General features: G+C 38.3%; 1 protein-coding gene across 6 annotated transcripts in view; it reads right to left on the bottom strand.

The window, feature by feature from the left end:
• LOC128695050 (ral GTPase-activating protein subunit beta) overlaps positions 1–24,169 on the bottom strand; it is a 78,056-nt gene that overhangs the window by 29,505 nt on the left and 24,382 nt on the right. For 4 of the 6 annotated variants that reach the window (XM_070091291.1, XM_070091295.1, XM_070091293.1 and 1 more), the window contains 7 exons: positions 19,953–20,057; positions 18,179–18,307; positions 17,760–17,813; positions 11,222–11,362; positions 7,945–8,030; positions 7,229–7,369; positions 5,903–6,010 (listed from right to left, as the gene is read on the bottom strand). In XM_070091291.1, coding sequence (XP_069947392.1) covers positions 5,903–6,010; positions 7,229–7,369; positions 7,945–8,030; positions 11,222–11,362; positions 17,760–17,813; positions 18,179–18,307; positions 19,953–20,057 — 764 coding nt within the window. The remainder of the gene's footprint in view (positions 1–5,902; positions 6,011–7,228; positions 7,370–7,944; positions 8,031–11,221; positions 11,363–17,759; positions 17,814–18,178; positions 18,308–19,952; positions 20,058–24,169) is intronic. The other 2 variants (XM_070091294.1, XM_070091296.1) reach the window with 2 other exon arrangements.

Below are 24,169 nucleotides of genomic sequence, written 5' to 3'. Positions count from 1 at the left end.
TTTTTCTAATAGTTGTTTATATCTTTTCTTTTTTTATTAGCACACTGGCCGATTCCCACCAAGGCAGGGTGGCCCAAAAAAGAAAAACTTTCACCATCATTCACTCCATCACTGTCTTGCCAGAAGGGTGCTTTACACTACAGTTTTTTAAACTGCAACATTAACACCCCTCCTTCAGAGTGCAGACACTGTACTTCCCATCTCCAGGACTCAAGTCCGGCCTGCCAGTTTCCCTGAATCCCTTCATAAATGTTACTTTGCTCACACTCCAACAGCACGTCAAGTATTAAAAACCACTTGTCTCCATTCACTCCTATCAAACACACTCACGCATGCCCGCTGGAAGTCCAAGCCCCTTGCACACAAAACCTCCTTTACCCCCTCCCTCCAAGTTTTCCTAGGCCGACCCCTACCCCGCCTTCCTTCCACTACAGACTGATACACTCTTGAAGTCATTCTGTTTCGCTCCATTCTCTCTACATGTCCAAACCACCTCAACAACCCTTCCTCAGCCCTCTGGACAACAGTTTTGGCAATCCCGCACCTCCTCCTAACTTCCAAACTACGAATTCTCTGCATTATATTTGCGCCACACATTGCCCTCAGACATGATATCTCCACTGCCTCCAGCCTTCTCCTTGCTGCAACATTCATCACCCATGCTTCACAACCATATAAGAGCGTTGGTAAAACTATACTCTCATACATTCCCCTCTTTGCCTCCAAGGACAAAGTACTTTGTCTCCACAGACTCCTAAGTGCACCGCTCACCCTTTTCCCCTCATCAATTCTATGATTCACCTAATCTTTCATAGACCCATCCGCTGACACGTCCACTCCCAAATATCTGAATACATTCACCTCCTCCATACTCTCTCCCTCCAATCTGATATCCAATCTTTCATCACCTAATCTTTTCGTTATCCTCATAACCTTACTCTTTCCTGTATTCACTTTTAATTTTCTTCTTTTACATACCCTACCAAATTCATCCATCTTATCCACCTTTAAGTGACTAACTTTCACTTCATTCTTGCCCACTGATGACATTCTCCTTGTACCCCATTTACCTCTTACTCTCACTGTAGCTGCCACTAAATAATGATCTGATATAAATGTCCTCTCTAAACACATGAATATCTAGAAGCCTACCCATCGACTTCTTATTTCCTAATAGACAATCTAACAGCTACCATTACACTCTGTATCATAAATGATATACTTATTTATCCTCTTTTTCTTAAAATATGTATTACCTATTCGCAAACCTCTTTCTATACATAGTTCAATTAAAGACCCCCATTATCATTTACCCCTGGTTACCAACTATGCCATCTACACTAGAACAGTTTCTCCCACAACCAAAACATTTTCGTAAGTTTCATTCTCCTATGAGCAGGATATTTGCACTTTGCCCCAGGCATGGTATTGTGCCTTTTTATTCTTTATTCATTATTTTTTTTAACATGGTTCAAAAGAAATCCAAAGGATCCTCCCTACACAATAATAGGCAAAAATTAGTTTCCAAAGTAACCACAGTAGAGGTGAACAAAAGCAAAAACTACTTAAAAGCCTACTTAAGAATCCCAATTAGCTCCAGTGGGTTCAAGCCTTGACAGGGTACAATAAGTAGGTAACCTCATTAAGATAGGGATTAATATACTATATCACCTTCCAACGCTACACCATTTCACCTAACATTTTTTTTTTAACAACATCAGCCGTCTCACACCAAGGGACGGGTGACTCAAAAATAGGAAACACACTTCCCCATCATTTAATTTACACATCATAATTATCCTGTCTCATAAATATGCAAGATTACAGGTATGTCTTGCTACTTCTACTTACACTTAGGTCACACTACACATACATGTACACATTTATTTATACACACTCATCTGAGTTTTCTTTGATTTTATCTTAATAGTTCTTGGTCTTATTACTTTTCCTTTTATATCCATGGGGAAGTGGAATAAGAATCTTTCCTCCGTAAGCCATGCATGTTGTACAAGTCAACTAAAATGCCGGGAACAATGGGCTAGTAACCCCTTTTCCTGTAAAGATTACTAAAAAGAATAAGAAGAAGAAAATTGTCAAAGTGGGAAGTCTGAATGTGCGTGGATGTTGTGCAAATGATAAGAAAGAGATGATTGTGGATGTTATGAATGAGAAGAAGCTGGATGTCCTGGCTTTAAGTGAAACAAAGCTGAAGGGGGTGGGAGAGTTTCAATGGAGAGGAATAAATGGGATTAGGTCAGGGGTTTCAAATAGAGTTAGAGCCATACCCCCGGCCGGGATTGAACCCGCGGTCATAGAGTCTCAAAACTCCAGCCCGTCGCGCTAACCACTAGACCAGCTAGCCACAATAAGATTCATCCAACTAGGTATATTTCTACACCATAGGAAGGTTAGCACAGGCACCTCTGTGACCACAAATGCAAGTTTTTACAGACGAATCTCCAGCTAGCGTGGCCGTGACGAACTCTATGGTTTATTTGCAATCGTGTCATTACGATTTCTTAAGTCAGAGTTAGAGCTAAAGAAGGAGTAGCAATAATGTTGAAGGATGAGCTATGGCAGGAAAAGAGGGACTATAAATGTATTAATTCAAGGATTATGTGGAGTAAAATAAAGATTGGATGTGAAAAGTGGGTTATAATAAGTGTGTATGCACCTGGAGAAGAGAGAAGTGTAGAGGAGAGAGAGAGAGATTTTGGGATATGTTGAGTGAATGCATGGTGAGTTTTTAATCAAGTGTGAGAGTAATGGTGGTTGGGGGATTTCAATGCTAAAGTGGGTAAAAATGTTATGGAGGGAGTAGTAGGTAAATTTGGGGTGCCAGGGGTAAATGTAAATGGGGAGCCTTTAATTGAGCTATGTGTAGAAAGAGACTTGGTAATAAGTAATACATATTTTATGAAAAAGAGGATAAATAAATATACAAGGTATGATGTAGCATGTAATGAAAGTAGTTTATTAGATTATGTATTGGTGGATAAAAGGTTGATGGGTAGGCTCCAGGATGTACATGTTTATAGAGGGGCAACTGATATATTGGATCATTATTTAGTTGTAGCTACAGTTAGAGTAAGAGGTAGATGGGAAAAGAGGAAGGTGGCAACAACAAGTAAGAGGGAGGTGAAAGTGTATCAACTAAGGGAGGAGGAACTCAGGTGAGATATAAGCGACTATTGGCAGAAAGGTGGGCTAGTGCAAAGATGAGTAGTGGGGGGGTTGAAGAGGGTTGGAATAGTTTTAAAAATGCAGTATTAGAATGTGGGGCAGAAGTTTGTGGTTATAGGAGGGTGGGGGCAGGAGGAAAGAGGAGTGATTGGTGGAATGATGAAGTAAAGGGTGTGATAAAAGAGAAAAAGGTAGCTTATGAGAGGTTTTTACAAAGCAGAAGTGTTATAAGAAGAGCAGAGTATATGGAGAGTAAAAGAAAGGTAAAGAGAGTGGTGAGAGAGTGCAAAAGGAGAGCAGATGATAGAGTGGGATAGGTACTGTCAAGAAATTTTAATGAAAATAAGAAATTTTTTTAGAGTTAAACAAGTTAAGAAAGCCTAGGGAAAGTATGGATTTGTCAGTTAAGAACAGAGTAGGGGAGTTAGTAGATGGGGAGAGGGAGGTATTAGGTAGATGGCGAGAATATTTTGAGGAACTTTTAAAGGTTAAGGAAGAAAGAGAGGCAGTAATTTCCTGCACTGGTCAGGGAGGTATACCATCTTTTAGGAGTGAAGAAGAGCAGAATGTAAGTGTGGTGGAGGTACGTGAGGCATTACGTAAAATGAAAGGGGGTAAAGCAGCAGGAACTGATGGGATCATGAAAGAAATGTTAAAAGCAGGGGGGGATATAGTGTTGGAGTGGTTGGTACTTTTGTTTAATAAATGTATGAAAGAGGGGAAGGTACCTAGGGATTGGCGGAGAGCATATATAGTCCCTTTATGTAAAGGGAAAGGGGACAAAAGAGACTAAAAATTATAGAGTAATAAGTTTACTGAGTATACCAGGAAAAGTGTACGGTAGAGTTATAATTGAAAGAATTAGAGGTAAGACAGAACGTAGGATTGTGGATGAGCAAGGAGGTTTCAGAGTGGGTAGGGGATGTGTAGATCAAGTGTTTACATTGAAGCATATATGTGAACAGTATTTAGATAAAGGTAGGGAAGTTTTTATTGCATTTATGGATTTAGAAAAGGCATATGATAGAGTGGATAGAAGAGCAATGTGGCAGATGTTGCAAGTATATGGAATAGGTGGTAAGTTATTAAATGCTGTAAAGAGTTTTTATGAGGATAGTGAGGCTCAGGTTAGGGTGTGTAGAAGAGGGAGACTACTTCCCGGTAAAAGTAGGTCTTAGACAGGGATGTGTAATGTCACCATGGTTGTTTAATATATTTATAGATGGGGTTGTAAAGGAAGTAAATGCTAGGGTGTTCGGGAGAGGGGTAGGATTAAATTTAGGGGAATCAAATTCAAAATGGGAATTGACACAGTTACTTTTTGCTGATGATGCTGTGCTTATGGGAGATTCTATAGAAAAATTGCAAAGGTTAGTGGATGAGTTTGGGAATGTGTGTAAAGGTAGAAAGTTGAAAGTGAACATAGAAAAGAGTAAGGTGATGAGGGTATCAAATGATTTAGATAAAGAAAAATTGGATATCAAATTGGGGAGGAGTATGGAAGAAATGAATGTTTTCAGATACTTGGGAGTTGACGTGTCGGCGGATGGATTTATGAAGGATGAGGTTAATCATAGAATTGATGAGGGAAAAAAGGTGAGTGGTGCGTTGAGGTATATGTGGAGTCAAAAAACGTTATCTATGGAGGCAAAGAAGGGAATGTATGAAAGTATAGTAGTACCAACACTCTTATATGGGTGTGAAGCTTGGGTGGTAAATGCAGCAGCGAGGAGACGGTTGGAGGCAGTGGAGATGTCCTGTTTAAGGGCAATGTGTGGTGTAAATATTATGCAGAAAATTCGGAGTGTGGAAATTAGGAAAAGGTGTGGAGTTAATAAAAGTATTAGTCAGAGGGCAGAAGAGGGGTTGTTGAGGTGGTTTGGTCATTTAGAGAGAATGGATCAAAGTAGAATGACATGGAAAGCATATAAATCTATAGGGGAAGGAAGGCGGGGTAGGGGTCGTCCTCGAAAGGGTTGGAGAGAGGGGGTAAAGGAGGTTTTGTGGGCAAGGGGCTTGGACTTCCAGCAAGCGTGCGTGAGCGTGTTAGATAGGAGTGAATGTAGACGAATGGTACTTGGGACCTGACAATCTGTTGGAGTGTGAGCAGGGTAATATTTTTTTTGGGTCACCCTGCCTCGGTGGGAGACGGCCGACTTGTTGAAAAAAAAAAAAAAAAAAATTCAGGGAAACCAGTTATTTTCATATAGTCAGACTTGAGTCCTGGAAATGGGAAGTACAATGCCTGCACTTTAAAGGAGGGGTTTGGGATACTGGCAGTTTGGAGGGATATGTTGTGTATCTTTATATGTGTATGCTTCTAAACTGTTGTATTCTGAGCACCTCTGCAAAAACAGTGATAATGTGTGAGTGTGGTGAAAGTGTTGAATGATGATGAAAGTATTTTCTTTTTGGGGATTTTCTTTCTTTTTTGGGTCACCCTGCCTCGGTGGGAGACGACCGACTTGTTGAAAAAAAAAAAAAAAAATATCCTATCCTCCATGAGGAAGTGGAGAAGAATTCTTCCTCCATAAGTTATGCGTGTCGTAAGAGGCGACTAAAATGTAAGGAGCAAGGGAACTAGTAAACCCTTCTGTAAAAATTACTAAATGAAGAGCTTTGTAAAATCTTTTCATCTATGATACCACCAACACAAAAATCATCCAAATGCTTTACATTTTCACTAAAAATTATAAAAGCCTCAATTGTTCCTTACTTGTGAGAGCACGCAAGACAATAAAGCTTCAGCAGAGTCTCGCACTCGCATACTGGCTGGCTTCAGCTCTTTCTCGTGCTTCAGACGAGGGGCATCACTGGACTTAACCTGGGAATACATTACATACTTGGCTGGTATGTCTTCAATATACTTCTTGACACTTACCTAATAGAATATGTATTAAATAAGCATGAGTAATTTCCTGATAGTACAATGTTATGACAAACTTTATGCTAGTTGGTATAGATCTGGTAGATAACACTTAGTATGGAATAAGTAGTAAGTAGTAGTAATGTTGCTGATACATATGAGGAAAGAACATTGCATACATTCCAGCAAATGAAAACACAACAATACTCTCCTGATGCATGAATCTTTACATATATGACTGTAAATACAGTATTTTAGGTTGAAATATATGTGAATACTGAAAAGTTAGAATAAAATGAGACACTTTAAAGAAATATATAAACTTTTTAATATATAAACCTAACTTTTTAATAAACTTCCTGAAGTACAGTACAGAAGATTCATCAGCAAGAAAGAAAATGTCTTTAAAACAAGTATAAAATTTAATGAAGACAAAACTACTGAGTATCTCCCTAACAAAGAGCAATTCAGAAAAAGATGCTTCACATTCTTAAGTCCATATTCACAGCTGTTATGTTCTAGGTTCTCAAGTATGTTTAAATACTTTTAGACTTGAATTAAATTTGATGTCAACTGTTACACTCTTAAATTTTATGAAAACTGTACCTTATGAGCTATACTAAGGTGGTTTATCTTCTAGACTGTAATTTTATATCATTCATTTTGCCCAAGTGAATAAACTGCACAGAAGGGCCCCACTTATACGGCAGTTTGGGCTCCAAGCTACCGCCGGAAAGCAGAACGAACGCCATTTTTTCCACTCATAAATAATGCATATAAATGCCAGATAACAAGTTTACACTAACATATACTAAGTTAGTAATAGAACTAGGTATTAAAAACAATAAAAAGTAAAGTACACACACAGTACACTCATTACTTACCTTAAAATATTTATAGTCTTAATGTAGGGCAAGAGATGAGTAGTATTTACTTGTAGAAAGTCAGGTGTGGGAGGTATGGTAGAGCCATATAGCGAGTTTTGATCATAATTTGAAATGTCCGTATTAGCGGAACACCGTAAAGCAGGGTCCTACTGTATCTACTTTACCGGGAAATCAGATTGAATTAATTATCATTAAAGAATATCACACAGTTGAAATTATAAAATCTATATCACAGCTTCAATCAATCTTGCAAAATAATATCATCATTTTCACTTAATAAATAGCTTACTTGTGACTTTGATCCTGAGATGCCAAGCTCCACAACTTCCAGTACTGTTGACAGACATTCTTTATCCTGGAGTAGGTATGGGTGAGCAACCAGCCACACACTTGCACAATGGAATGCTGCAACAATGGTTGAGTGCAGATCCTATGGAAGGTACATTACAACTACATTATTTAGTTCATGAGAACAATTTGAGGTGACTAGGAAGCTCTAACTGTGAATGCTAGTTTAAAAATTCTCTAATGCAAAACAGTACTAAAAATATGATGATAAAAATTAAATATTATTATTTTTAATATTTGTGATACACTTGAACACGTATTAGCAAAAAAAAAAAAATGCCTTTTTGTAAAACAGTGGACCCCCGCATAACGATCACCTCCCAATGCGACCAATTATGTAAGTGTATTTATGTAAGTGCATTTGTACGTGTATGTTTGGGGGTCTGAAATGGACTAATCTACTTCTCAATATTCCTTATGGGAACAAATTCGGTCAGTACTGGCACCTGAACATACTTCTGGAATGAAAAAATATCGTTAACCGGGGGTCCACTGTACAAGCTTGCTTTCTTTTTTTTCAGCACGGTGAAAACAGTGCTATTATTTATTGTAATGAACCAAACACTTTTAGATACTTCAAAGAATCAATAAATACTACCAAAGGTATGAGTGACAACTAGAGGATAAGGAAGACAATTACTGTATTTTTTAACTTGCCTTGGAGTGTGCCCTGGGTGGTCTCGAGCACTGATATGCTATGTAGTCGCATAACCATTTCACGGCACGTTTGCACTCTAACCCATCTGGTAAATGTGTAATACTGAACTTTATTTACAGTCAACTTACCACTGTTAGCATGACTTGCAAGAAAAAGATTTAAATTTTTTGAAATCAGCAAGAATCCATATGGTAGATCACCATGTCACCTCAATTATTTTATAGGTAAGAAATTTAAGCAAATATGTTGGCAAGAATATTTTGCGTAATATAAAAGTAACATAAAAGTAATATAAAAGTAACTTTTAGAATGCCTAAAATAAATCTAACCAAAATTTATATACAATACTCAAAACTGTAAAACTGAGAAGTTGATACAAAGACACTGTGGCAGACTGGAAACTGAGATATTTAACTGAGAACAAGCATCACCTCCAATGTTATCGTATACAGCAGGGCCCCACTTATACAGCAGGTCAAGTTCCTGGTTACTGCTGTAAAGCAGAAATCACCGTAAAGTGGAAAGCCCTTTTTATCCACTTATAAATGCATATGCAGTGGACCCCCGCATAACGTTGGCATCGCATAGCGTTAAATCCGCATAGCGATACATTTTATCGCTAAAATTTTGCCTTGCATAGTGCTAAAAAATTCGCTCAATGCGATTTGTCCGAAATGCGTCCATGCGGCCTGAGCCAGCCTCACTTGTTCTGCCAGTGGCATTGTTTACAAGCCAGCCTCCGCGGTAACATTCAAGCATACAATCGGAACATTTTGTATTATTACAGCCTTTTCATAGTGATTTCACCTGAAAAATAAGTGACCATGGGCCCCAAGAAAGCTTCTAGTGCCAACCCTACAGGAATAAGGGTGAGAATTACTATGGAGATGAAGAAAGAGATCATTGCTAAGTATGAAAGTGGAGTGCGTGTCTCCGAGCTGGCCAGGTTGTATAGTAAACCCCAATCAACCATTGCTACTATTGTGTCCAAGAGAACGGCAATCAAGGAAGCTGTTCTTGCCAAAGGTTTAACTGTGCTTTCGAAACAGAGATCGCAAGTGATAGAAGATGTTGAGAGACTGTTATTGGTGTGGATAAACGAAAAGCAGATAGCAGGCAATAGCATCTCTCAAGCGATCATAAATGAAAAGGCTAGGAAGTTGCACGAGGATTTAATTAGAAAAATGCCTTCAGTGAATTTAAGGCCAGCAAAGGTTGGTTTGAGAGATTTAAGAGGCGTAGTGGCATACATAGTGTGATAAGGCATGGTGAGGCTGCCAGTTCGGACCAAAAAGCAGCTGAAAAATATGTGCAGGAATTCAAGGAGTACATAGACAGTGAAGGACTGAAACCTGAACAAGTGTTTAATTGTGACGAAACAGGCCTGTTTTGGAAGAAAATGCCAAGCAGGACCTACATTACTGAGGAGGAAAAGGCACTCCCAGGACATAAGCCTATGAAAGAGAGGCTTACTCTTCTCATGTGTGCCAATGCTAGTGGTGATTGCAAAGTGAAGCCTTTATTAGTGTATCACTCTGAAACTCCCAGAGCGTTCAGGCAAAAGAATATCCTCAAGGCTAATTTGTGTGTGCTGTGGAGGGCAAACAGTAAGGCATGGGTCACTAGGGACTTTTTCTATGACTGGTTACACCAAGCATTTGCCCCCACTGTGAAAAATTACCTAACTGATAAGAAATTAGACCTTAAGTGCCTCCTGGTTTTAGACAATTCCCCTGGTCATCCTACAGACTTGGCAGAGCGACTTTGTGGGGACATGAGCTTCATTAAGATGAAGTTTTTGCCTCCTAATACCACTCCTCTCCTGCAGCCCATGGACCAGCAGGTTATTGCAAACTTCAAAAAACTGTACACAAAAGCTCTGTTTGAAAGGTGCTTTGTAGTGACCTCAGAAACTCAATTGACTCTCTTAGAGTTTTGGAGAGATCACTTTAATATCCTCACTTGTGTAAACCTTAGAGGTAAGGCTTGGGAGGAAGTGACTAAGAGGACCTTGAACTATGCTTGGAAGAAACTGTGGCCAGAATGTGTAGACCAAAGGGATTTTGAAGGATTTGAGGCTAACCCTGAGAGGAGTATGCCAGTTGAGGAATCAATTGTGGCATTGGGGAAGTCCTTGGGGTTGGAGGTTAGTGGGGAGGATGTGGAAGAGTTGGTGGAGGAGGACAATGAAGAACTAACCACTGATGAGCTGCTAGATCAACTTCAACAGCAAGAGGCCACACCTGAGGAAATTGCTTTGGAGGAGGGGAGAGAGAAATTGAAGAAGTTGCCTACTTCAAAGATTAAGGAAATGTGTGCAATGTGGCTTAAAGTGCAAACCTTTTTTGATGACAATCACCCTCAGACAGCTATTGCAAGCCGTGCTGGTGACTATTACACTGACACTGTTGTGAAACACTTTAGGAAAGTCATAAAGGAACGAGAGGTACAGGCCACTATGGACAGATATGTTGTGCGACAGAAGTCCAGTGACTCTGAAGCTGGTCCTAGTGGCATTAAAAGAAGAAGGGAAGCAACCCCGGAAAAGGACTTGACACCTCAAGTCCTAATGGAAGGGGATTCCCCTTCTAAACACTAAAACCATCCAGTCTCCCCTCCTCCCATCCTATCAATCATCACCACATCTTCAATAAAGGTAAGTGTCATGTAACTGTGCATGTTTTCTTAAGTTTGTGTGTATTAAAATTAATATTTCATGTGGTAAAAATTTTTTTTTTCATACTTTTGGGTGTCTTCCACGGATTAATTTGATTTCCATTATTTCTTATGGGGAAAATTAATTCGCATAACGATAATTTCACATAACATTGAGCTCTCAGGAACGGATTAATAGCGTTATGCGGGGGTCCACTGTAAATGCCAGCGAGTCAAGTTGGGGGGAGGGGGGAGCCATATAATGAGTTTTGGTCATAATTTGAAATGTCCGTATTAGCGAAATGCCGTAAAGCAGAGCCCTACTGTATATTACTAAGTCTAAGAGAAGCTCAGAGAAGACTGCAGGAATCTACACCATCCCTTGTACTAGTTGCAATAAAGTATATGTGGGTGAGATACCTAGGGATTTGTCCACTTGTATATGAACACACACACGTGCCGCACCAATAACATCAACAATGACTGTAGGATACATCGTAATGGTTTCATGCCATTTTTTTCTTTACTGAGTAACAGCTGCACAATGAACATTCTAAAATTATCAATTAAACTTTCATGTAAAAAAAGATAATTTCAAAGCATTAAATGGGTGTCACAAACCTTGCTCTGCAATATTAAGACGTGCCAAACCAGAGAGCAGCTCCAGCCCAGCAAGTGAAACATTAACATCACTCTTCCACGAAGAGATGAGTCGATGGCATACGAGATAAATTGATCGCACAAACAAAGCATGAGCTGAATCTGTAGATACCAGAGTCAAAAAAGGCACAATTAGCACTATTTCCCTTTTCCTTATTTCACAACTTTCTCTCTTCCAAAATATTATGAAAGAATGAGAAGTTTAGTTTTCAATTAAAACCTCAATTACCTAATATCAAATAATGATAGAAATGAGTTGTTTATGATACTGAGGTGATATTTCAAAAGAAAGCAATGGCAGTAATTTGTGCATAAACATCTGAAAGAAAACAATGTTACAGGAACTGTTAACAAATGGCTTATGTACAAAAAAAATACTGAAATGCTCAAGTTTCTAGTGTGGAGAACTTGGTTCATTTTCACTTGCTGTGTGTAAATTGAAGAATGAAAATCTAGGTTCAAATGGACCTTACTGTTTCATACAGAAGTGGCAGTGCAGACAACAGATGGGAAACTTTAACATTCATATATGTTACATCAAATCTGATGAACTAACACATGCAAAGGTAAATTATACACAAATTCCATTGTTGGAGTGTTAACAAGGTATCATTTATGAAGGAATTCAGGGCAAATAATTAGCAGGACTTAGAGTCCTGCAGGTAGGCAGTATAGTGCTTGCACTCTGAAGAAAGGCTGGGGATGTTACATCTAGGAAGGTCATTTAAACTGTGATGTTTGTGCATTTCTGGCAAGGCAGTTACTGAATGAATGATGGTGAATATTTCCTTTTCTTTGTTGTTTCTTGGTCACCCTATCTTGTTGGGAGATGGCTGACAAGTATAAGATAAACACAAAAAGAGTCAATTATATGCTAATGAATATATACACAAATTATTAGGACAGGCGATAACTGGGGTTCCAATGTGCACTTACAATACTTTTAATTTATATTTTAATTTTAGTTTATTAATTCAGATATTTTGACAATTCTTTTTTTTTAATTTTTATTTATACCTATTTTTTTCTTTATGCCTTGTCTACCGAAGGTGCTGATACTCACATTCCCTGATGTATAATGACAATGAATCTCTAATCCTCTATCCCTCCCACCCCCTCTGTCAGGAGCCCCTTCTTTGGTGGTTAGTAAATAGGCAGAACCACAGAACTGAAGAAAAGCAAAGGTAAAACAAAAGTAATACAGGAATAGCCAGAAAGAACAAAGCTGACCAAGAAGAATTGTTTTTATGTAACAGCCTTAAGTATGTAGCAAAATTTGGTGTATAATATACAAGCAGGTGAGGTGCAATTAAACACCTGCTAAACTGACTCTTGGGAAATACAGAAGTATAAAAAGTGCCAATCCACAGTGTCACCAGTATTTACCATTGTTTTTGTCTACTTTGTTTTATAATGTGATACATTATTCACAGTATCTTAATATGATGCAAGCAAATAAGCCAAATAATAGCACAAGTCAAACATCTGGAAATAATATACATTATAAAGCTGTTTAACTGGCTGTGTTTGTCAGTAAAAATAAAATGGTCTTAACAATTTAATTCACTGAAACTTCTTCTCAATGTGTAGCACGGTTCACTTTGATAAACAAGCTATACTTATATTTAGGTTTGCTTTAACTGTGAAAATTAGTGCTAATATTACTAAAGCATCAAAATTTCAAAATGCTTCACTTTCTGTGTGATATAGGCTTCACCTCTTATACATAAATGTTTTAATATGCTATAGAGCAATACTAAATTTCCACACTGGGAGTCTTCATTCCAATATCTTAAAATCTTTATTACCTTCCCCTTTATCTTTAACCAATTTTCCCTCTTCTTTCTTACTGTATATTTTCCCCTGATGCAATCCTCAACCTTCCCACACATTATGGGAATAAATATGTTCTATACTGTGATTCAAGTGGCCTTTTAATGGATGATAACCCTTGAAAAAGGTTTATACGTCTGGTGATAATTGTAAACGGGAAAATCTTGCTCAAGAAAGAGGAGGTCCCAAAGATATATAGATATAAGACTACTTATTTATTTACCTGTATTTGTTACCCTTACTTGCACCTCTCTTTTGTTTTTCTTTTTGGGCCACCCTGCCTTGGTGGGATGCGGCCGGTTTGTTGAAAAAAAAAAAATTGCACCTCTGTGTATTCCAATCTGCACATATTCAGTGATGTTATCTTTAAATTATTCACAAATTACTTTTTTTTTTTTTTAACATGTTGGCTGTTTCTCACCGAGGCAGTGACCCAAAAAAGAAAGGAAAAAACTTTCATCATCATTCAACACTTTCACCATCATTACGTATAAATAAACTATGTATGATAAACTAACCAGGTTGCAGGAATGGTTGTTGAAATCTTTTTTATACGTATATGCTTCTAAACTGTTGTATTCTTAGCACCTCTGCAAAAACAGTGATTATGTGTGAGTGAGGTGAAAGTGTTGAATGATGATGAAAGTATTTTCTTTTTGGGGATTTTCTTTCTTTTTGGGTCACCCTGCTTCAGTGGGAGACGGCCGACTTGTTAAAAAAAAAAAATGGTGAAAGTGTTGATTGATGATGAAAGTTTTTTCTTTCTTTTTTTTTCTGGATCCCCCTGTCTCAGTGGGAAATGGCAGACATGTTAAAAAAAAAATTCTTGCTTCCATTCCTCTGATCAAGAGCCTTCCACTAGCATGAATGAAAATTCCTCCCCCCACTTTTCCCCCACTTATCCTTCACTTCCTCAAAACATATAATGCCTGGGGAAAATTCTGCATATGATAATCCATCAAGGAATGAGACTTCTAGACGAAATGAATGATCAAAATATAGAGATAAAGAAGATTGATAACATGATCAAGACGAGTCACCTTCTCCTTGTTGATATTTAAAGGAATGAAGGCTTGTGTCACATGGCCCATAAAAGCCTTGTTAATCATGGTGAAAGTATGAAAACAGTTATAGTTAGGAACGATGGTGACACTGATTCATTAATTAAATGTAAAAAAATATTGTATTATATCCCATACTGAAAACACTTGTGGAGAAATATAATACAATATTGTGCACTTGTGCTGTACACAACACACTGTGTACTTGTGCTGTACACAACACACTGTGTACTTGTGCTGTACACAACACACTGTGTACTTGTGCTGTACACAACACACTGTGTACTACTTGTGCTGTACACAACACACTGTGTACTACTTGTGCTGTACACAACACACTGTGTACTACTTGTGCTGTACACAACACACTGTGTACTACTTGTGCTGTACACAACACACTGTGTACTTGTGCTGTACACAACACACTGTGTACTACTTGTGCTGTACACAACACACTGTGTACTACTTGTGCTGTACACAACACACTGTGTACTACTTGTGCTGTACACAACACACTGTGTACTTGTGCTGTACACAACACACTGTGTACTTGTGCTGTACACAACACACTGTGTACTTGTGCTGTACACAACACACTGTGTACTTGTGCTGTACACAACACACTGTGTACTACTTGTGCTGTACACAACACACTGTGTACTACTTGTGCTGTACACAACACACTGTGTACTACTTGTGCTGTACACAACACACTGTGTACTACTTGTGCTGTACACAACACACTGTGTACTACTTGTGCTGTACACAACACACTGTGTACTTGTGCTGTACACAACACACTGTGTACTACTTGTGCTGTACACAACACACTGTGTACTACTTGTGCTGTACACAACACACTGTGTACTACTTGTGCTGTACACAACACACTGTGTACTTGTGCTGTACACAACACACTGTGTACTTGTGCTGTACACAACACACTGTGTACTTGTGCTGTACACAACACACTGTGTACTTGTGCTGTACACAACACACTGTGTACTACTTGTGCTGTACACAACACACTGTGTACTACTTGTGCTGTACACAACACACTGTGTACTACTTGTGCTGTACACAACACACTGTGTACTACTTGTGCTGTACACAACACACTGTGTACTACTTGTGCTGTACACAACACACTGTGTACTTGTGCTGTACACAACACACTGTGTACTTGTGCTGTACACAACACACTGTGTACTTGTGCTGTACACAACACACTGTGTACTTGTGCTGTACACAACACACTGTGTACTTGTGCTGTACACAACACACTGTGTACTTGTGCTGTACACAACACACTGTGTACTTGTGCTGTACACAACACACTGTGTACTTGTGCTGTACACAACACACTGTGTACTTGTGCTGTACACAACACACTGTGTACTTGTGCTGTACACAACACACTGTGTACTTGTGCTGTACACAACACACTGTGTACTACTTGTGCTGTACACAACACACTGTGTACTACTTGTGCTGTACACAACACACTGTGTACTACTTGTGCTGTAAACAACACACTGTGTACTTGTGCTGTACACAACACACTGTGTACTACTTGTGCTGTACACAACACACTGTGTACTACTTGTGCTGTACACAACACACTGTGTACTACTTGTGCTGTACACAACACACTGTGTACTACTTGTGCTGTACACAACACACTGTGTACTACTTGTGCTGTACACAACACACTGTGTACTTGTGCTGTACACAACACACTGTGTACTACTTGTGCTGTACACAACACACTGTGTACTTGTGCTGTACACAACACACTGTGTACTTGTGCTGTACACAACACACTGTGTACTTGTGCTGTACACAACACACTGTGTACTTGTGCTGTACACAACACACTGTGTACTTGTGCTGTACACAACACACTGTGTACTACTTGTGCTGTACACAACACACTGTGTACTACTTGTGCTGTACACAACACACTGTGTACTTGTGCTGTACACAACACACTGTGTACTACTTGTGCTGTACACAACACACTGTGTACTACTTGTGCTGTACACAACACACTGTGTACTACTTGTGCTGTACACAACACACTGTGTACTACTTGTGCTGTACACAACACACTGTGTACTACTTGTGCTGTACACAACACACTGTGTACTACTTGTGCTGTACACAACACACTGTGTACTACTTGTGCTGTACACAACACACTGTGTACTACTTGTGCTGTACACAACACACTGTGTACTACTTGTGCTGTACACAACACACTGTGTACTACTTGTGCTGTACACAACACACTGTGTACTACTTGTGCTGTACACAACACACTGTGTACTTGTGCTGTACACAACACACTGTGTACTTGTGCTGTACACAACACACTGTGTACTTGTGCTGTACACAACACACTGTGTACTACTTGTGCTGTACACAACACACTGTGTACTACTTGTGCTGTACACAACACACTGTGTACTACTTGTGCTGTAAACAACACACTGTGTACTACTTGTGCTCTACACAACACACTGTGTACTACTTGTGCTGTACACAACACACTGTGTACTACTTGTGCTGTACACAACACACTGTGTACTACTTGTGCTGTACACAACACACTGTGTACTACTTGTGCTGTACACAACACACTGTGTACTTGTGCTGTACACAACACACTGTGTACTACTTGTGCTGTACACAACACACTGTGTACTACTTGTGCTGTACACAACACACTGTGTACTACTTGTGCTGTACACAACACACTGTGTACTACTTGTGCTGTACACAACACACTGTGTACTACTTGTGCTGTACACAACACACTGTGTACTACTTGTGCTGTACACAACGCACTGTGTACTACTTGTGCTGTACACAACACACTGTGTACTACTTGTGCTGTACACAACACACTGTGTACTTGTGCTGTACACAACACACTGTGTACTTGTGCTGTACACAACACACTGTGTACTACTTGTGCTGTACACAACACACTGTGTACTACTTGTGCTGTACACAACACACTGTGTACTACTTGTGCTGTACACAACACAGTGTACTACTTGTGCTGTAAACAACACACTGTGTACTACTTGTGCTGTACACAACACACTGTGTACTACTTGTGCTGTACACAACACACTGTGCACTACTTGTGCTGTACACAACACACTGTGTACTACTTGTGCTGTACACAACACACTGTGTACTACTTGTGCTGTACACAACACACTGTGCACTTGTGCTGTACACAACACACTGTGTACTTGTGCTGTACACAACACACTGTGCACTTGTGCTGTACACAACACACTGTGTACTTGTGCTGTACACAACACATTGTGTACTTGTGCTGTACACAACACACTGTGTACTTGTGCTGTACACAACATATTATGTACCTGTGCTGTACAAAACAAATTCTGTATCTCATATAAAGTGCACAAATTGTTACATCACTGAAATATTTAGGACAAAAAAAAAGCAGTTATTATCATAGCACAAAAGACATATTCATAATATAAATACAGAGGTAAAATTAGTAGCCATATCTGTAGGTTCAACTAATTCTATGTTGTTAGTAAATTACACATGACTTGCTTTACCAGAATCTTCTAAGACCTGCAGAGCTTCACCCTCTGTAGTACTCGGCAAGGTTGCTGCAAAACAAGTCTTCAAATAAATGACAATGAATAATGATGACAATTGATGACAATACTAATAATTATAAAACAGCGGTTAACAGCTTAGTCAGCCATTTACCTGTTTATTGGCTTTATTAATCACTAATTAATTTAGACAACAATTAAACTTAAAAATTCTTTATCAACTGTATTATGATTTTTTAACTAAATACTAACTACTGATATTTAAAAACAACAGGGGATAAGTATTATAAATGCAAAGGACTGTACCATATTCAGGAGGCATTCCGTTCATAAACACATAGTGATAAGTATAAAACATGATCAAAACATGTAATTTTAATTAGAGGTGAAAGGAAACATAAGAATGTAATTATTACCATGGCTAGTGGCTGCACTGGTGAAGTTTGGGGAGCCAACTTGGCCGAGACTTCCTTCAGGCAGCGTGTCGCAGCTCTCGTCCAGGAGACTGTTATAGTCACCATGCGAACTAACTGTGTCTGAGGCACCTACAGGTTTAGGAGACTGATAAGCATAAGCTAATATGGCTAATGATCAAGAAGGCAACTTCCTACAATACTTTCAAGAAAATAATTCTGAATTATATAATTAGGTAATACAGTAACCTCTCAATATAGACTAATAGGGGGATTGTCCAGGTCTTTGTTAAACCAGAATAATGTTTAAAAATATCCAAAACAAAATACTGTACTGTACACCTAATATAGTACTCATTATATAAAAAAAGAGAAAAAGATGTTAAAAGTACAATTTACCCAGTGTATTTTGCCAGTTAATTTAAAAGTTTGTTATACTGAGGGTTTACTGTACTTATTCTTAACCATTCACCAGGCAATAAGTATAACACAAAGAAATGCAAACAGATGAACAAATTGACTATACTTAAATGCTAATTTGTTAATTTTTAAGCAAGCTGATCGATAATGTAATTAATCATATAATGGTAAATTTAAGATACGTGATTAATATTATTCGATGCAACATGGTTTGCTAACAGCAGCTCACTATCATAATTCATAACAAAGAAGCTGATCTCATGCAATAGCAGAAATTTGGATTCATCAATGATAGAGACCTAAGAACTTTAGTCAACTAATAAAAAAGGTCAAAAGTGCACTTAAAATATCTATGTTGAATAAACATATTTTAGTTAAAATATAAAAGCAATTCAAATAAAAAACTAAGAAAAAGCCATAAAATATATAAATGAAAAAAAGAAAAAGAGTATGCACGAGTTACAGAAAGGCATATCTTATATAAGTAGTTTGTCTGAATCCCATCACATACATTACCTTGCTCACACTCCAAATGCATGTCATATCTCCAAAACTACTCAATTTCACTTGCTCTGATCTAAGAGCCTCGCAAGTTAAAGCTCGATGATGAGACACCACCACTTAAAACCTACCAGCCACCTCAGATTTAGATATTGCATATTTACACATTAATTTATATCTAGACGAATTTACGTGTTCATTAGCAGAATATAATTTTTTTAATAATGGACAGTGTAACACACAATATACACTTCATAACAGTCCAGGAGAGAATTGAGATGTTGTCTTAAGTTGAGTATTTGTGTTCATTTACACAAATACACAATTCCATAAACTATAAACCTGAGCTTGAGGAATTGAAATACAGTAATTTTATAGCCTCAATTTCCGAAGGAATATGCAAAGATTAACTGCAAAGTTGATATAATAATAATGCAATATATTAAAAAAACTGTGAGCAAAGCAAGCACAAGCATATAAATCCATTTTAAATATCTCTAAGACAAACCTGAAGCTGTTTAATTATATCAAGTGTAGTACACACTATTTAAAGACACAGTCGTGAAACTTCTATTTTTAGTTTGTTTCTATGAAAATATTTTTCAGACTGAACTATGAAATACACTGAACAACATGGTATAACTCTGACAGCTAGATAGCAAGTGATGGAAAATGCACTGCTTTCAACCACACAACGGGTGGGGCTTGAACCCATGGAGAGTGTCGTAAATTTCCAGGCCGCTCTGGGGTTTATTTGTAGATGTGTTATTACAATTTTGTGAGTAATGTACTGGTTTCTTTGGATTACTCTACCTTGGTGGAAAATGTCTGATGTGGCATAAAAAAAAAAACTTACCAGAAGACATAATGTTGTGATCTCGATCTGTTGAAAAGTTATGCTGTGAAATGGAGTCCATAACTTCACAAAGAGCAGCATCTTGGACACAGAAAAGTAGTCCCCCTGTAAGCACAAATATATCTAGATGTAAGATAGTAACTAACAGACAGCCGAGCTGATGTTCCCAGTTCACAGATATATCTGCACTAGTACAGTGTCCAGAACCAAATAATAAGGAAACTTACTAAAGTATAATTGAATAAAAACACAACATTAAAAGTCTACACAAGTCACATATGGTATAAAAGTATCCTCATGAAATCTTTAATTTACAGTCATAACACAATTAACTTTATTTATAAATGATTATGCAGATAAAAACATACTGGAACAGGTGTTTAAAATGTATATTCCCTGTTACAAGTGAAATGCTTTAAAATGAAAAACACTGCTGTGCTTTTTTAAGCAGAGTCAATTAAATAAACAAAACCTATTTGGAAGACAGATGTTCATGAACATTTTCTCTTCTCAATGATAAATACTGCATAAATGTGTGAATTAATATGATGTGCACATTCTTAATTTTCAAACAGGATTAATTCAGCAGCCTAACTTCATCATGATAAAATGAATATAATATAATTTTGCTTGATCCTACATAACAAGTCTCACACCAACATGTCTGTGGCAAGCTCTACCTAAAGTCCTTTCAAAGCCATCATCTGTGATTTGCAAAGTCATTATGACACGATCGTAAAATATTCATAGAATACGAGTTCGCATTCCACCCATTTCATGAGTTGTTTAGTCATATCACTGAGATTTCACTAGTCATAAAGAAAATATGTTTGCTTTCCTCTTTCATAATGCAGTTCATAATCCCGAACTGAGCATGGTTAATCCCTGACTGCAGAATTAGTAAGTGCAGACAAGTGTTTCTCTAAGTATTTGATGTAGTGTTGGAGTGTGAACAAGGTAATATCTATGAAGGGATATAGTAAAATTGATTAACCAGACTTAAAGAGTACAGTGCCTGTTCTTTGAAAGATGGGAATTTTGCAGTTAGGAGGGTTATCTGGACTGAGATGTTCATGGAAAGATACCCAGGGAATGAATATTAGTAAATGTGCTTTCCTTGTTAAGATTACCCTGCCTTCGTGGGCAATGACTTGTATGGAAAAAATTTGTTAAAATGAAATACCCTCCAATTATTTATACAGTAGACCCTCAACTAATGGCGGCATTAAGTAATGGCAATTTTGTCTAACAGCGCTTTTTGCCGTAGAAAAAATACCTTAACCAACGGCAAAAAACTTAACTAACGATGTTCGTCCGGAACATGTCCCCAGCCACTCCAAGATTCAGTGTGCCATTGTTTACAAGCTGTTGCATTCGGTTTCCACGTGTGCCTCCCATACATTTTGGATTATTCCACTGTTTCTAGTGCTTGTAACCACTAAATAAGCCACAAAATAGGCCCCAAGAAAGCTTCTAGAGCCAGCCCTTTGGTAAAGGATATGGGAAACACGATAGGATTCAAGAAAACATCTGTAGAAAAATACGAAAGTGGTGGTGGTAGAGGGTGGTAGTGATGGTGGCAGAGGGTGGTACTTGTTGTGATGGTGGTAGAGAGTGGTACTGGTTGTGATGGTGGTAGAGAGTGGTACTGGTTGTGATGGTGGTAGAGAGTGGTACTGGTTGTGATGGTGGTAGAGAGTGGTACTGGTTGTGATGGTGGTAGTGATAGTGGTAGCGATGGTGGTAGAGGGTGGAAGTGATGGTGGAAGAGGGCAGTAGTGATGGTGGTAGAGGGCAGTAGTGAAGGTGGTAGAGGGTAGTAGTGATGGTTGTACTGGTTAGGTGGCAGAGGGTGATACTGGTTGTGATGGTAGTAGAGGGTGGTAGTGATGGTGGTAGAGGGTGGTAGTGATGGTGGTAGAGGGTGGTAGTGATGGAGGTAGAGGGTGGTCCAGTGATTCTCAAGCTGGTCCTAGTGGCATTAAAAAACCAAGAAGGGAGGTAACCCCATCAAGGACTTGGTACTTGAAGTCTTCATGGAAGGGGATTCTCCTTCCAAGCAATAGACAATCCTGAATTTCCCCTGCTGCTGGCACATCACTCATCAACAACTCCACAATAAAGGTAAGTGGCATTTAATTATTGTTTATTTTGCATGTCCCATTCCTTTCCATATAAGGAAATCATTTCATGCAAAAAAAAAAAAAATCAGACTTTGGGGTGTCAGGCACAGATTAATTCTATTTCCATTATTTCTTATGGGGAAAATTAACTCAACCAATGGCAATTTTGACCAACAGCAACCCCTCTGGAATGGATTAATGCCGTTGGTTGAGGGTCCACTGTATAGTAATTTTTTAAAAACTGAATCATATAATTTACATATTAATTTCAGCAAATATCAAATGAAAATGATTGAGATAAGCTATCATCCCGAATTAGGTGAAAGACAAATTATTAGTAAATGTAGAATAAAAAGGCACAATACTGTGACTGGATCAATACATAAATAACCCACACATAGGAGAAAGAAGCTTCTTCTTCTTCTTCTTCTTCTTTCAACAAACTGGTCATATTCCACCAAGGCGGGGTGGCCCAAAAGGAAATATGAAAGTTTCTCCTTTTAAATTTAGTAATATATACAGAAGGGGTCACCAGCCCCTTGTTCCCAGCATTTTAATCGCCTCTTACAACACGCATGGCTTATGGAAGAAAAATTCTGTTCCACTTCAATATGGACATAAGAGGAAATTTACAAGAAGAAGAACTAGTAAGGAAACAGAAGAAAACCCAAAGGGGTGTGTGTGTGTTAGGTCACACTACACATACATGTACACATTTATTTATGCACACTCATCTGAGTTTTCTTTGATTTTATCTTAATAGTTCTTGGTCTTATTACTTTTCCTTTCATATCCATGGGGAAGTGGAATAAGAATCTTTCCTCCGTAAGCCATGTGTGTTGTAAAAGTCAACTAAAATGCCGGGAACCATGGGCTAGTAACCCCTTTTCCTGTAAAGATTACTAAAAAGAATAAGAAGAAGAAAATTGTCAAAGTGGGAAGTCTGAATGTGCGTGGATGTTGTGCAAATGATAAGAAAGAGATGATTGTGGATGTTATGAATGAGAAGAAGCTGGATGTCCTGGCTTTAAGTGAAACAAAGCTGAAGGGGGTGGGAGAGTTTCAATGGAGAGGAATAAATGGGATTAGGTCAGGGGTTTCAAATAGAGTTAGAGCTAAAGAAGGAGTAGCAATAATGTTGAAGGATAAGCTATGGCAGGAAAAGAGGGACTATAAATGTATTAATTCAAGGATTATGTGGAGTAAAATAAAGATTGGATGTGAAAAGTGGGTTATAATAAGTGTGTATGCACCTGGAGAAGAGAGAAGTGTAGAGGAGAGAGAGAGAGAGATTTTGGGAAATGTTGAGTGAATGCATGGGGAGTTTTGAATCAAGTGAGAGAGTAATGGTGGTTGGGGATTTCAATGCTAAAGTGGGTAAAAATGTTATGGAGGAAGTAGTAGGTAAATTTGGGGTGCCAGGGGTAAATGTAAATGGGGAGCCTTTAATTGAGCTATGTGTAGAAAGAGATTTGGTAATAAGTAATACATATTTTATGAAAAAGAGGATAAATAAATATACAAGGTATGATGTAGCACATAATGAAAGTAGTTTATTAGATTATGTATTGGTGGATAAAAGGTTGATGGGTAGGCTCCAGGATGTACATGTTTATAGAGGGGCAACTGATATATCGGATCATTATTTAGTTGTAGCTACAGTTAGAGTAAGAGGTAGATGGGAAAAGAGGAAGGTGGCAACAAGTAAGAGGGAGGTGAAAGTGTATAAACTAAGGGAGGAGGAAGTTCGGGTGAGATATAAGCGACTATTGGCAGAAAGGTGGGCTAGTGCAACGATGAGTAGTGGGGGGGGGAGGGGTTGAAGAGGGTTGGAATAGTTTTAAAAATGCAGTATTAGAATGTGGGGCAGAAGTTTGTGGTTATAGGAGGGTGGGGGCAGGAGGAAAGAGGAGTGATTGGTGGAATGATGAAGTAAAGGGTGTGATAAAAGAGAAAAAGGTAGCTTATGAGAGGTTTTTACAAAGCAGAAGTGTTATAAGAAGAGCAGAGTATATGGAGAGTAAAAGAAAGGTAAAGAGAGTGGTGAGAGAGTGCAAAAGGAGAGCAGATGATAGAGTGGGAGAGGCACTGTCA

Source organism: Cherax quadricarinatus, chromosome 35, assembly GCF_038502225.1.
Source record: "Cherax quadricarinatus isolate ZL_2023a chromosome 35, ASM3850222v1, whole genome shotgun sequence".
Classification (NCBI taxonomy): domain Eukaryota; kingdom Metazoa; phylum Arthropoda; class Malacostraca; order Decapoda; family Parastacidae; genus Cherax; species Cherax quadricarinatus.
The sequence above is the reverse complement of the archived record's forward strand: the minus strand, read 5'-3'. Positions and strand labels throughout refer to the sequence as shown.